At 49.1% G+C, this 14,326-nt stretch overlaps 2 protein-coding genes across 5 annotated transcripts in view; one reads left to right on the forward strand and one right to left on the reverse strand.

Annotated features, from left to right (window-relative positions):
- Nucleotides 1–14,326, forward strand: part of ARMC7 (armadillo repeat containing 7) — a 19,594-nt gene continuing 5,268 nt past the window's right edge. For 2 of the 4 annotated variants that reach the window (XR_011072000.1, XR_011072001.1), the window contains exons 1-2: nt 1–172; nt 271–414. Coding sequence is in view for 2 of the 4 variants with exons in the window: in XM_068531534.1 (XP_068387635.1) it covers nt 82–172; nt 271–414; nt 11,569–11,930 (597 nt within the window). In the remaining 2 variants the exon portion in view is untranslated. Of the gene's footprint in view, nt 173–270; nt 415–11,568; nt 13,588–14,326 lie in introns of those variants that run through there. The other 2 variants (XM_068531534.1, XM_068531535.1) reach the window with 2 other exon arrangements.
- The window catches only part of NT5C (5', 3'-nucleotidase, cytosolic), a 1,701-nt gene continuing 965 nt past the window's right edge, over nt 13,591–14,326 (reverse strand). Inside the window, exons 4-5 of the mRNA XM_068531533.1 lie at nt 14,093–14,207; nt 13,591–13,973 (exon numbers count right to left, since the gene is read on the reverse strand). Of these exons, the coding sequence (XP_068387634.1) occupies nt 13,792–13,973; nt 14,093–14,207 (297 nt within the window). The 3' untranslated portion in view covers nt 13,591–13,791. The remainder of the gene's footprint in view (nt 13,974–14,092; nt 14,208–14,326) is intronic.

Here is a 14,326-nt window from a genome sequence, read left to right on the forward strand (position 1 = left end):
CAGGTGAGGTTCTCGCCCGCTTTCCAGCCTCACCTTCCACACTCCCCTGCCCGGCCCCCGGGGTTCCTCCGCCGCCCGACCATGGCCCAGAAGCCGAAGGTAGACCCCCACGTCGGCCGGCTGGGATACCTGCAGGCGCTGGTCACGGAATTCCAGGAGACCGAGAGCCAAGGTGAGAGCGGCAGGGTGGGGAGCAGGGTACCGGGCAGGGAGGGATCCGGCCGCGATCGCCGCCCCGGACCTGGCTCCAGTGCCGCTTTTCCACTGCAGACGCCAAGGAGCAAGTACTGGCCAACCTCGCCAACTTCGCCTATGACCCCAGTAACTACCAGTATCTGCGGCAGCTGCAGGTCCTGGATTTATTCCTCGATTCACTGTCGGAGGAGAATGAGAGCCTGGTGGAGTTTGCTATTGGTAAGGATGGGGCCGCTCTCCTAGATGCCTGATGGGCTGTAATGAGATAATGAGTTAGAAGTGAGTTGTTGGGAAAGGAATCTCTTAGGCAGTCCCTCAGCTGCGAAAGCATACTTTCGCGATGTCTGTGCCGCCTCCGCGGTTCACACGTCGTCCAGGTCACAGCTCGCTTGAATCAGGTTTGGAACTCCCAGGACCCCCTCTGCCTGTCTAGCTTCCCTCCCGCTTAGAGGTGAGATCAAAAATGAGGGAATGGATTGAAGCCCCATTGGAGGGAAAAAAGTTGAGTGCCCTTTTTAAACATCTTTGACTTAATGTTTTACCATCGGGACTTCCATGGCGATCCAGTGGTTAAGACTCCGTGCTTCCACTGCAGGGGGCACGGGTTCAATCCCTGGTTGGGGAACTAAGATCCCACATGCCGTGGGGCACAGCCAAAAAAAGTTTTACCATCAAGAGAAGTAGCAGTGACTTGGAATGGCTTGTGACTCCTGTAGTTGTTATGGTCTAAGACCTACTGAATTAGTCACTGGACAGATATTTATTGGGCGTATATTGTGCGAGCAAGGTACTGTTCTAGATGTTGGAGAGATGGCGAACAAGTTGGGCAAAGGGTCTTTGCCCTCAAGGAATTTACATTCTAGTCGTGGGAGACAGCTGGTTGACAAACAAGAAAGCTGAGGCTCTGAAGAAAATAAACAGGGTGATGAGAGAGAGCAAGGGGAGGGAGGGGCTACTTCTGGTTTGGCCATCATGGGAAGGCACAGCGTGGGCAAAGACTCTAGAGCAGGAGGAGCCAGAAGGAACGCTGATGTGGCACCATTGTGGTGAATGAAGCAGAGAGTGGTACTAAATGAGGTTATAGAGAGCTCACGGCACCAGAGTTTACAGGGATTCAGGTCTCGGCATTGGGAAAGAGTTTGGAGTTTATTCTGAGGGCAAACCAACATTGTTTTTTCAGCATGCATCTTTAAAAAAGAACATTTCTCTACATAGTGAAAGGAATCTTATCTACATAGAGAATGAACTTAATAATTCCATTATCACCAAATACCCAGTTAGGCAAACTTCTCTAATAGTTCCCAAAAGGACATTTTGTTGTTGTTGTTTTGTATAAACCAGGATCCAGTCCAGGATTCATGCACTTAATCTGGTTCTTATATTCCTTAGATCTCAATCTCTCTCTTTTTAAATAAACTTTGTATTTTAGAACAGTTTTAGAAAAATTGCAAAGATAATACAGAGTTCCCATATATGCCACACCTAGTTTCCTTATTGTTAACATCTTACATTAGTATGGTACATTTGTTACAATTAATAAACCAATATTGATGCATTATTATTAACTCAGGTCCGTACTTTATTCAGATTTGTTTAGTTTTTCCCTAATGATCCTTTTACTGCTCCAGGATTCCATCCAAGATACTGTGTTACATTTAGTTGTCATGTCTCCTTAGGCTCCTCTGGGCTGTGCCAGTTTCTTAGACTTTCCCTTTTTTTTGGATGACCTTGGCAGTTTTGAGGAGTACTGGTCAGGTATTTTGTAAGTTTTCCCTCAGTTGGGATTTGTCTGATGTTTTTCTCATGATTAGACTGGGATATGGGTTTTGGGGAGGATGACCACAGAGATAAATGGTAAAAGGCCATTTTCATTTACATCATATCAAGGGTATATGCTATCAGCATGACTTATCACTGTTGATATTAACCTTGATCACCTGGATGAAGTAGTGTTTGTCAGGTTTCTCCACTATAAAGTCACTCTTTTTATTTATTTATTTATTTATTGGCCACACCTTGTGGCATGTGGGATCTTAGTTCCCTGACCAGGGATTGAACCCGTGCCCCCTGCATTGGAAGCGTGGCGTCTTAACCACTGGACCACCAGGGAAGTCCCTGAAGTTACTCTTTATCCTCCCTCCCCCCTTTCCATATGGTGCTCTTTGGAAGGAAATCACAACATCAATTATCTTATATCTCTTTTAATCATTAATAGAGTCTTTTTTTCTTTTTTCCTAACACTAATTGTTGAAGGATCCAGACCAGTTCTGCAGAATGTCTCACCTTCTGAATTGTCTGGTTGCCTCTTTATGGTGTCATTCCGTTTGTTCCTGTAACTGCTTTATTTCCTGTAACTTAGAAATTAGATTGAAAACTTTTCTAGACTCAAGTAACACACTTTTTTTTTTTTTTTTCCTGAATACATCCTGGGCAAATGTGATTTAAATTTTTGAAAGACCATCCAGGTCTGCCTCTAATTTGTGGTATCTGGGACTCCTCTTACTACGACAGGCCTCACACATGTGTGGACATCCCAGCTTCATTCACAGCCCCACAGACACTTGCCTGGTGGCCCCTCATTGGACTTAGGCGTGTACACACAAACAGTGGGGTTCACCCCTGGGAGTCAGGATGCAGGAAAGAGGCCCATGCAGCTGGGGGAGCAGGTTTAGGAACTGGAGCTCTGGGTATGGGGGAAGGGGGATGGGCTTTGGGCAGGCTCCCTGGACTCTTCAGCCTATGGAGAGGGCCAGAGTGAGGCCCTCGGAACCTGGGCTGGGGGCAGGAGCCCCGGTTGCCCAGGTCTAAGAGTGGGAATAGCTCATGTCTCTGCCCCTCTGGAAGATTTTTTTTTTTTTTTTAATTTATTTATTATTTATTTTTGGCTGTGTTGGGTCTTCGTTTCTGTGCGAGGGCTTTCTCTAGTTGCGGCAAGCGGGGGCCACTCTTCATCGCGGTGCGCGGGCCTCTCACTATCGCGGCCTCTCTTGCCGCGGAGCACAGGCTCCAGACGCGCAGGCTCAGTAGTTGTGGCGCACGGGCTTAATTGCTCCGCGGCATGTGGGATCTTCCCAGACCAGGGCTCGAACCCGTGTTCCCTGCATTGGCAGGCAGACTCTCAACCACTGCGCCACCGGGGAAGCCCTGGAAGATTATTATGCTGAATAAATATCGTGAAAAATTGGTCACTTTAAGATTTTCTCCAGTGTTAGTCCTCCATCTCCTCCCCCTTTGGAACTCTGCTCACAGCTTCTGCCACCTGAGTGGTGACAGTGACCCCTGCAGAAGCCCGTGGCTAGACCTCCACCTGAGAGTGATATAGCTCCTTCAACTCAAGCTCTTGACTCTGGAGAAAACTTTGCTGAAAAGAGCAGTCACCCAAGGCGAGTTTTTACAGGATCAGGAAGCTACTTTCCCAAGGCAGGAACACTCTTGAGTTCCTGGCCCACTGAACTGGGAGCTTTGCCAGAGACCAGGGCTGGCCCTGGGTTCTTGCCCTCCTGGCCAGCTTCCCAGAGTGGGTGACCAAGCCCTGGACCTGGAGTCCACGGTCCCCCCTTCTCCGCTTCGTAGCCAGTCTTTGTGGATGAGTCCTGTCCCTTCTCTGAGCCTCACTTCCTCGCCGGAGCCTTGTCTGCCTCGCAGGACTGTTGTGGGGAGCAGAGCGTGTGCGTGTGTCTGCGTCTCCGTGACGGTGTCAATACTTTGTCTAGAATTGTTGGTATCATCACCAGTTTTACTTTTCACAGCCACTGTTTCCTTCTCTTTTTCTTCTTCTTCCCAACGTCCCCAATCCCAAGAGCAACAGCTTTCTTAGCATTGAATCCCTCCATGGGATCCTCTGGAGGCTAAAATTCTCTTGTATTTATTGTGCATAACTTAAAAGGAAAGTCCCAGTGGTGCTTAGAAGCCTATTTTGTTACTCTTGCTGTTTCCTTTTCTGATAATGTCTGTGGTGCTAAATGGGAAACACTGTCAGTGCTTATTTTGTGCTGGGCTTTGTAGCTTTGAATCTTTTATCTCTGGTGGCACGTCTGAGATGGTGATCTCCATGAGATCAGAGTGCCTTGCTTATCTTTGTTATGCTCTTGAATGTTATGGTCTTGAATGCTCAGGCCTTTTGGCCTGGGACGAGGATGGGGCTGGGGAATGTGTGCAGAGTCCTGGCCATGACTTGGTGCTGCAGCCCTGAGCGCGTTTGGTTCTGGAATAACTGCTGGGTTAGATTGCCCGTGGCCATGGTTCGGCAGAACCAAAACCAATGTTGGTTTGTTGGCAAGGAATATAGGGAGTTTGGTAAGAGTGGGGCTTTGGGGTCAGGCAGGCCTGGGTTCAAGTCCTCACTCCCCGACTTAACTCTGGGCACGTGATTTCCCTTCTCCCATCATCGGTCAGGTGGGGCAGGATCAGTACCTGCCTCACAGAGTTGTTGAGAGAATTAAATGAGATAAAGTGCCTGCAGCTGCAAGGTCCCCTAGGTATCCGGACCCCTTTGAGGATAAACAGTTCCCGAGTCTCCCAGAGAGGTGAGGTAGGATGGGATAGTGTCTTGTCACCCATCTGTTCCAGGGATTCGGTCCTTCTGGAAAAACATCATTGAATGATAGGAAAAGGTATGAAAGTTGATCTTTAGCCTCACAGTGGGTGTCCGGGCAGTAGGAGGAGGAAGTACCACTGGGAGACAGGCACTGGTCGGGCCAGAGCCACCCTCGTTTGAGTGGGTGAATTATCAGGAACCAGATAAAAAGCCAGGATCTCAGTAAATACTTGAATGAGCGAGAGAATTCAGAGCTCATGTCCCAAATAAAAACTCTGGCAGGCTTTGGCATTAATTTGGGAGTGTTGGACTGAAGCACCACTGGTTGATTCTCTGGTGTCTTATATGCTGTGTGTGCACACCTGCACCATTCTAGATGGTGTATGGAGATGTAAAGGAACCAGGAGATAATTCTCTGCTTCCATGAAAACTGGCTGAATCCTAGTATATCACGGAATACTCAGCAGTTTTGTTACTACAACAGAATGCAAGTAGGTGGCCTCCCACGATTCAGGTTAAATCGCTTTCCTGTGTTCTATTTCCTGCAATACCGGTAGCTGCCACCAGATGGTGGTGGTGTACTGAAAAAGGCTGGTAGATGAATCCTGAGCCGCCTCTCTTTGGAAAATAGGATTTAGTAAAATTGAAGATAGGCATGCCGCGTGACCCAGCAGTTACAATCATCGGGTTAGGTACATGCACGTCCAGACACATATGCAAAAATGTCACCAGCAGTATTGTCTGTAACAGTCCTAAACTGGAAACTGTCAACAGTGGAATGAATTATCAATATTGTGGATATTCATACTGCTTAGCAAGGTAAATGAACAATCTACAGCTCCTTGCAATTATCTTGCAAACATAACGTTAAGCAAATGATGCTAGACACATAAGAATGTGTACAGTGTGATTCCATTTCTGTAAAGTCCAAAAAGAGGCAGAACTGAATTATAGTATTTAGTGGTGTGTGTGTAGTAAAATTTTTTTTATTACAAATTTAAAAGGTCCTGCTTATTAAGTTAAAATTATTTTACTGCATTGTTACAAGTCAGGAAGAGGTTCACCTCTGAGAGGGGGAGAGAACTGAATCAGGAAAGAACGTGCAGAGGCTTCTGGACTGATGACTGTTTCAGTCTTTGACCTCGTGCTGGTTCCATGGGCACTTGCTTTCTCACTGTTAAACCCTACCTGTATGTGCCAGCCCTTTCTCTGTGTGTGGGTTGAAGATATGCCCTGTGCCAGCCTCCGGGGCTATAAACGGGTGCATGCTTGGTCCATATCTACTGTGTGCCAGGGAGGGGTCTTACATTATTTAATTCTCTCTTCCCGTTTTACTGATAAAGAAACCTAGGCTTAGAGAGATGGAGTTGCTTGCTCTGCTCACCTGAGTCCCCCGGGGCATTCCTGGGATTCTAGCTAGATCTGCCCACCACAGAGCCCTCGCTCCATCCTCCGTACTCTCGGGTTCCCGTGTACCTCCTTCTCTCACTGGTCATTTAGTGTACTGGGGTCACACGTCTTTCTGCTTAAAAAGAAATTCCTCAGCCATCCACTTGTTACAGGAGAGAGGTGAATTCAAGGTCCTCACCCCACTGCTCCCTTCCACACCAGCTGGGAAGGCTGGCTCCAGGCCCCTCCGCCCTCCCTCCCCGACTGGCAGAGACCAGTCCCCCTTCCTCTCAGTTCTAGGCACAAGCAGGGAGTGTGTGTGTATTTTATTAATTTATGTGAATACATAATTGATTCACATGGTACAGAATTCAAAAGGGTAGGTAATAAACAGTAACTCAGTCTGTAGCCTTTTCTGGAGGCATCCACTGTTACTAGTTTCTTGTGTATCCTCCCAGAGATATTTTAGGGATTGATAAACAAGTATGTGTATATTTGTTTGTATACTATGTATACCTTTTTGCATATCCTACACATGTTGTAGTATACTGTATCTATAGTCTGCCTTTTTTTTTTTTTTTATTTTTAAACTTAGCACCATGTCTTGGCACACCTGCAGTATCAGCCCATAAAGAGCTGCCTGATGCTTTGTAAATGCTGCATGACGTCCACTGCATGAAGGGACTAACATTTAGCCGGCCCCTGAGGGTGGCCATTTAGGTTGTTTCCATTTTGCTCTCATGAGCAGTGTGACAGTGGGTACCCTTATTTGTATGTCATTTCTCACTTGTGGGAGTGTACCTGTAGGATGAAATTTTAGAACTGAAATATAGGTCAGAAGTGCAAAAAGCCATGATTTTTTAAAATTTAATTTGGTCTTTTTAACTTATACAGAACATATCTGTTTAAGTCAAAACTGTATTACCAGTGTGGTCTCACTACCATTCCTGTCCCTTCCACCCTGTTCACCCCTCACATGGAACCAGCAAATGTGAGCATATACATATATGTATATTTGTCTCCTATCTTCTTACATTTAAGAGTAGCTTTCTCTATTCTGTTCTGTCCCTTGAATGTCTGTCCTGAAATTTCAGAGAGAACCATTTTCAAGATACTAAAGTAAAACCCAAGAACAAATAGCCCCCAGTGAAGATTTTGACCTGGGATTGACCACGGCCAGCCCAGTACCCTGGGGCGGGCGGGTCCTCAGATGTAACGGTCTTGAGCCACTGTCTCCAAGGACTCGCCCAGCCCTCTGAGGCGCCAGGTGCTGGCTAAGCACTTGTCAGCATGACCTCATTTAATCCCCAGGACAATACTTTGACCCTCCTGTCCCTTCCAGCACCAGTGCCCTACTTGCTCTGTGACCTGAGATCCCCTACCTGCCCTCTCTGAGCCGCCAGCTTTCTCATCCCAGACTGCACTAGGGTTTTCTCCTTTGTCTCTCCCGGGGGTTTCTGTGGCTCCCCACATCTAGAAGGGCCCTGCCTTTGCCTCTTGTTCTCTTTCTCTCTGTCTTGCCAGGTCTGTCCAAAATATGTTCATCCGCCGGTCAGAACTTGTTCTCCTTTTTGTCTGGTAACCAGTTTTTAAATTGCAGCAGGATCAGCATACAGTGAAATGCACATAGCTTAAGTGTCAGTCGGATGAATTTTTAAATTCATTAAGGTATATGTACATCAGTATAACCAGCACTTAAATCAAGATACAGAATATTTTCATCTCCCCAAAAAGGTCCCTCGTACCCTCTGCCAGTTAGTGTCTTCCACCCTGAGGTAACCATTATTCTAACCTTTATCCCCAAGGATCAGTTTTGCCTGTTCTTGACCTTCATGTAAAAGGAATCATACAGGATATAGTGTCTGGTTTCTTTCACTCAGCATAATGTTTCTGAGATTCATCCAAATTGTTACAGTATCAGTAGTTCATGTCTTTGTATGAACAGGCCGCAATTTGTTCATCCATTCACCCGCTGATGGAGATTTGAGCTGTTTCTAGTTTGGAACCTTTATGAATAAAGCTGTTACGATAATTTTTGTACAAGTTTTCTTGTATACATAGGTACTCATTTCTCTCGGGTAGATTCCTTGTATACATATGCGCTCATTTTTCTCAGATAGATTTGGGTAGGAGTGGAATTGCTGAGTCGTAGGGTAGATGTATGTTTAACTCTGTTAGAAGCTGCCAAATGGTTTTCCACTGTAATCACGACGTGTTACACTCCTCACCACCAGCATATGAGAGTTCCAGTAGCGCTCCCTCCCCGCCAACACTTAGTATCATCAGTCTTTTTTTGTTTTAGCCATTATGATAGGTGTGTAGTGGCCTTTTATTGTGGTTTTAATTTTCATTTCTCTGATAAGGAATGTTGAGCACATTTTCATATATTGACCCTTTTGTGCAGAGTTTATCGAAGTCTTTTGCTCATTTTTTTTTATTGTGTTGTTCATCTTTTGATATGTAGGAATGCTTTATATATTCTGGATATGAGTCCTCTGTCAGAATCTATGAATATTTTCTTCTTTTGTTTTACTTTTTTTTTTTTTCTTCTTTGGTATGAAGAAAAGAAGTGAAGGTGGTGAAGGGAGGACCTCTTGGGGAGAGGGACTGATTAGGGTGGTCATGGAAGGCTCTTATGGAAGCCTCCTCATGGAAGAGGTGACATCTTTTATTTATTTATTTATTTATGTATTTATGTATTTATTTATGGCTGTGTTGGGTCTTCGTTTCTGTGCAAGGGCTTTCTTTAGTTGCAGCGAGCGGGGGCCACTCTTCATCGCGGTGCGCGGGCCTCTCACTGTCGCGGCCTCTCTTGTTGCGGAGCACAGGCTCCAAACACGCAGGCTCAGCAGTTATGGCTCACGGGCCTAGTCGCTCCACGGCATGTGGGATCTTCCCAGACCAGGGCTCGAACCCGTGTCCCCTGCATTGGCAGGCAGATTCTCAACCACTGCGCCACCAGGGAAGCCCACGGTGGCTTCTCTTGTTGTGGAGCACGGGCTCTAGGCACGCGGGCTTCAGTAGTTGTGGCACGCGGGCTCAGTAGTTGTGCCACAGCATTTCTACTTGTCCCTGCTCCTGGCTGAGACTGGCATCTGCCCATGGTAGGATTAGTTGTCCTTGTGGTTTCTGAAGGGACACCCTTTCCCATGGGAGTAGCAAAGGGCTCCCCATCTTCTGGGACTTTGGTCAAGTTACTCAACGGCCTCAGCTTCTTTCCCTTACATGGGGGTGGTGGTAGCTGTTCGTGGGGTTCAGTCATGTTCCCAGCATGCGTCCAGAGAGAATCCTCAGTTGCAGGCTCTGGAAATACAGAGGTAAATCACTACCCTCTGGTGCCCAGTGATGGAGACAGACAGCAAGTAAAGAAGGTAGTCAGCAGGATGACCACAGGTTGTGCTAAGGGCTCCACTGGGGTGAATGGGTGCTGAGGTAGACATTGGGAGGGACCTCTCCATCAGTGCCTTGAGTCCGTCTCCTGCTGCCCATCTTCCTTGGTTCAGGAACACCACTCAGCCTCTTCCATCCCTCAGAACTGCAGATGTCCAAGGTGGGCAGGGTCTCAGGGAGCCATCCCATCCAGCCTCCCAACCCTCTGCAGTGCAACCCTTTTCCCCTGCTCACTGCTTTAAAATCCTTCCAACAAATACTGGTGGAGCGCCCCCTGTGCCAGAAACCCAGGAAGTCTTGGGAATAAGCCTAGGTCTTTATTTATTTATTTATTTATTTATTTATTTGGCTGCGGCGGGTCTTAGTTGCGGCACGGGGGCTCTTCGTTTTCGCGTGCAGGATCTTTAGTTACGGTGTGCGGGCTCTTAGTTGCAGCATGCATGTGGGATCTAGTTCCCTGACCAGGCATCGAACCCAGGCCCCCTGCATTGGGAATGTGGAGTCTTAACCACTGGACCACCAGGGAAATCCCAAGATAGCCTAGGTCTTGACCTCATGGCACAGTACCTTCTAGTGGGGCTCAGCGGTCAGTGAGCAAGAAAATTCCACGAAGATTTCTCAAAGTTCTAAGCATATGAAGAAAATGAAACAGGGTGATGAGGGAAGTGTCTGGATGTGGCAGGGAGTGGCTAATGGGGTACTCCAGGGAACCCACACTGGCTAGGGAGCAGTGACGTGCTGGTTACTAGCAAGAGGGTGGCACCACGCAAAGATCCCAGAAGGGAGTTTGGATTTTATTCCAAATGCAGTGGGAAGAAGTCCTTGGAGGCTGAATGGGTAAAATGTTTCCCTACCCAGGTATGCTCGGGAGGCGGTGGCTGTACCTACCTGGAGTAGGCGGAGATCTTTGCCAGGCCTGCCCCACTTCCCTGCACCGGTCCCCTCTTGCTGGGAAAGAGGTCCTCGTTGGGTTTTGCCGGGCGGTGGGGGGAGGTCCCCTCTTTGCTTGTTTCTAGAGATGCCGGGGAAGTGGGTGGGCTGTAACTCACTCCTGATTGGACACTCAGGACTGGTCGGCCATGTTATGCAAATGAGCTAGAAGTTCGTCCTCTACTTGGAGTAGGAACCTAAGGGTGAGGGTGCCCTGATGGCAGGAAGCTCACTCAGGACCCACGAAAATCAGCTTCCCACATCGAGTGCTTTAGGCCTGACGGGAGAGAATGAGGGGTCTGGGCATCTTACCTGAGCAGTGGTTCTTAGATCCAGAACCACGGGTCTCTCACTCTGTCCTTTTCTTTTGTCCCCCGGATTCCTACTAATAGTGATGTGGGAATGATGCTGAAATGCTTTAAACTCTCAATTATGCTGTTTCCGTAAAATGTAGGACTGCACAGCTATTAAATGATGCCATGATTGTAGATTTATTGGCATGGAGAGATGTTCACAGGACATGGTTAAATGAAAACAGCTGGCTTACAAAACAATAAGAGTATCACATTGTTATTAAATATTTATATGTAGTCACATATTTAAAAATTGTGGGATGAAAAGCATATGTTAAATGGGTGGTAGGATTAAGATGGTTTATATTTTGACTTCTAATATTTTTGACAGCTTTATTGAGGTATAATTGACACATAATAAACTTTACGTACTTAAAGAGTACAACTTGATAAGTTTTGACATATGTATACACCTGAGAAACCATCACCTTACCTGTATTTCTTAATTCTTCTAAAGTGATGATACACTGGGGGTTTTGTTTATGTTTTCTACTTAAAAAAAAAAAAAAAAAAAAAGGAAAGCCTATCAGTCATTGAGCTGGCTGAACCAAGAGGGAAAGGGATCGGTGCCCACTTCCAGAAGGTTGGGCAGTGGAGGGCAGGCAGGCCTTTCTGGAATCTTGAAAGGGAGGGCTGAAGATCAGAATAGACTTCGGATCCCTGGTCCCTGGGGCACCTTCTCAGGCCTGGACCGTCCCTGGGACTCAGTGGGCAGAGGAAAGATGGGAGGAGGCCCAGGGCTGAGGCATCCAGACTCACTTTGCTCTTCCCCAGGAGGCCTCTGCAACCTGTGCTCAGACAGGGCCAACAAGGAGCACATCCTGCAGACTGGGGGTGTCCCACTCATCATCAACTGCCTGTCCAGTCCCAACGAGGAGACCGTGCTGTCCGCCGTCACCACGATCATGTACCTGAGCTCGCCGGGCTCCGGCTCCCACCCTGAGCTGACCGCTATGCCCGTGGTCCAGTGCATGCTGCGCTTCTCCCTCTCAGCCAACGCGAGGCTCCGGAACCTGGCCCAGATCTTCCTGGAAGACTTCTGTTCCCCCAGCCAGCTGGCCGAAGCCCGCAGCTGGCGGGCTCACTCTGCCCTGGGGATCCCACTGCCAAGGACCGAGGCCCCACAGCAGCCCTGATCCAAGGAGCCCTCAGGCCGCGGCACCCGCACTGCCAGAGACAAGACCAAAATCCCGGTGGGGACTCAGGAAGTGGGAGCAGCGAAGCTCCCACTGGGCACGTTCTCCCCAAACGGTGCTTTTCCAGCCACTTTAAAGGCGAGCTTTCTCAGTGTGACAGGTGTTTACACTGTGATGAAAGGCACCAGGAGATGAGTGAGGAAGCCAGACTTGGAGACGCATGGAGAAGGAAATCGAAGGGTGCCGTTGTGACAGGCTGCCGCTCTCAACCAGCTAGAGGTGAAGGTCCTGCCTCCTGGCCCACCCCGCCACCAAGCTGTCACCCTCGTGTGAGAAGCAACAGGTCCCTAGACTCAGAGGCTCTGCAGATGGTGTTTCTCCTGAGGAACAGCTGGGCCTGGGGCTTAGGAGAATTGCCTGAGCTTGAGGAAATAGGCATCATCCCTTAACAGAAGTGTCGGGAGTAATTCTGAGAAATAGAAATGAGAAGCCGTGTTGTTAAAAGTATTTCGGGCCCCTGGGAAGCTGGGGAAGTGTTGTGTCCACTGCTGTGGAGGCTGGGTACCTGTCCTGCAAGCTCTCCAGGCTGGGTGTTGGGCATGGTGGATGCTGGCCTGGAGAACTCTGTGGCCCAGGATTAACTGTTTATCCACACAGGCCTGTCAGCCAGGCACCACGTTAGGGCTTCAAAGACGAGGATGTGGTCCCTGATCTTGAGTGTCGCAGCCCAGTGACTGTTAACGTGGCCGTCAGGCATTAAGGCGGAGGCCATGAGGGTGATGACACGTTAGAATACAGGCGCAAACTCTTCAGGCTGTTGTCTTTTCCCTTCACCACCCCATGGTCCCTGCCTGGAAGCCCTGGCCTGCCTTCTCTGCCATCAGGGTTAGTGAGGGGGGTGGGGGGGTCCCTGTCCCTGGAAGTCTGTCTCAGGCTGGCTTCAGGGATGCAAGTAAGAGCTGCTCGAGGGAGATGGGACCAGATACTGACAGCAAGCGAATGGCTCAGAGTCTAGTGTCAGCTGCTCAGCACGGGGAAAGGGGTGTGGGCCCCCTTGGAAAGGTGGGGTTCAGGAGCAGTGGAAGGTCCTGGCCTCCCTTAAGGATGACCTCTTTTTTTTTCTTTTTTAAAATTTTATTTATTTTTGGCTGCGTTGGGTCTTTGTTGCTGCGCACGGGCTTTCTCTGGTTGCAGCGAGCCGGGGCTACTCTTCATTGCGGTGCCCGGGCTTCTCATTGCAGTGGCTTCTCTTGTTGCAGAGCACGGGCTCTAGGGCGCACAGGCTTCCGTAGTTGTGGCACATGGGCTTGCGGGCTCTAGAGCACAGGCTCAGTAGTTGTGGCACACGGGCTTAGTTGCTCTGCGGCATGTGGGATCTTCCCGGACCAGGGATCGAACCCGTGTCCCCTGCACTGGCAGGCAGATTCTTAACCACTGCGCCACCAGGGAAGCCCAAGGATGGTCTCTTACATGGCCAAGGAAAGGCAGATTCGAGAGGAATGGTTTCCAGGTGGACGTGGAGGTGGGCAGACTATGGAACTAATGGACTAAGGAGATGAGAGGGAGGGAGGCGAAGGCCTTCTCATCGGCCTCTGTCCCAGCTGCCCCCGTGGGGCTCCTGTCCCTTTGCTTCCCCCAAATAAAAGGCCTTAAGAGAGCATTGAGCCAAAGTGTTTTATTAAAAAGGTTCCTGATTTTCCCACCATGTTTCCATGCCAGCTCTGCCAGGAGGGTTCAAGTGGCTGGCACAGTGCTGAGGGGTCATTGCCATGATGCTGCCCTGTCGCTCAGTTCTGCCCGGGTTCCCTGCTGGTCTGCCTTCCCTTCTTTCAGCTACTGTCCACAGCCATGGCCCCTCGCCTTATTCCTGGGGCAGCCCCAGGCTGGTTCGGTCCCGCTGCAGGGCTCCCCGCTTGCTGTCTATAATCTCCTTCCAGTTGTCCCTCCAGGAGAGCAGCCGTCTCCGTGGGGGAGGCAGGGCCAGGTGCTGGTTGTGGCAGCAGGTGAACAAGATGTGCTCCCAGCTTGGGGTCTCCTCTTGGCCTGGGACAGGACATGGGAGAAAGGCCAGGGATACACTCTGTAATCTGGTTATTTTTACTTCCTCTCCCTAATCCCAGCAGGCTAGATGCCTGGAGGTTGCTAGGGAAAAGGGCTCCCACCTTGAATGGTGTCCTTGTCATCAATGAGCAGGTCCCCCAAGACCACCGTCTTGTCCCTCGTCAAGATAATGCGCTCCACAAACTGGGGCCCCAGGTGCTTCTCCACCCAGCGGTACTGTGAGGTGGGCATAGGTGGGTCAGTAGGGCCTGATGTGCCCCTGAATTCAGGGCTAGTGAGCAAGTAGGTGTGAGGGAGGGTCTACAGCAGCTCATGAGAGATATGGCTCCCCTCTA

Source organism: Eschrichtius robustus, chromosome 20, assembly GCF_028021215.1.
Source record: "Eschrichtius robustus isolate mEscRob2 chromosome 20, mEscRob2.pri, whole genome shotgun sequence".
NCBI lineage: Eukaryota > Metazoa > Chordata > Mammalia > Artiodactyla > Eschrichtiidae > Eschrichtius > Eschrichtius robustus.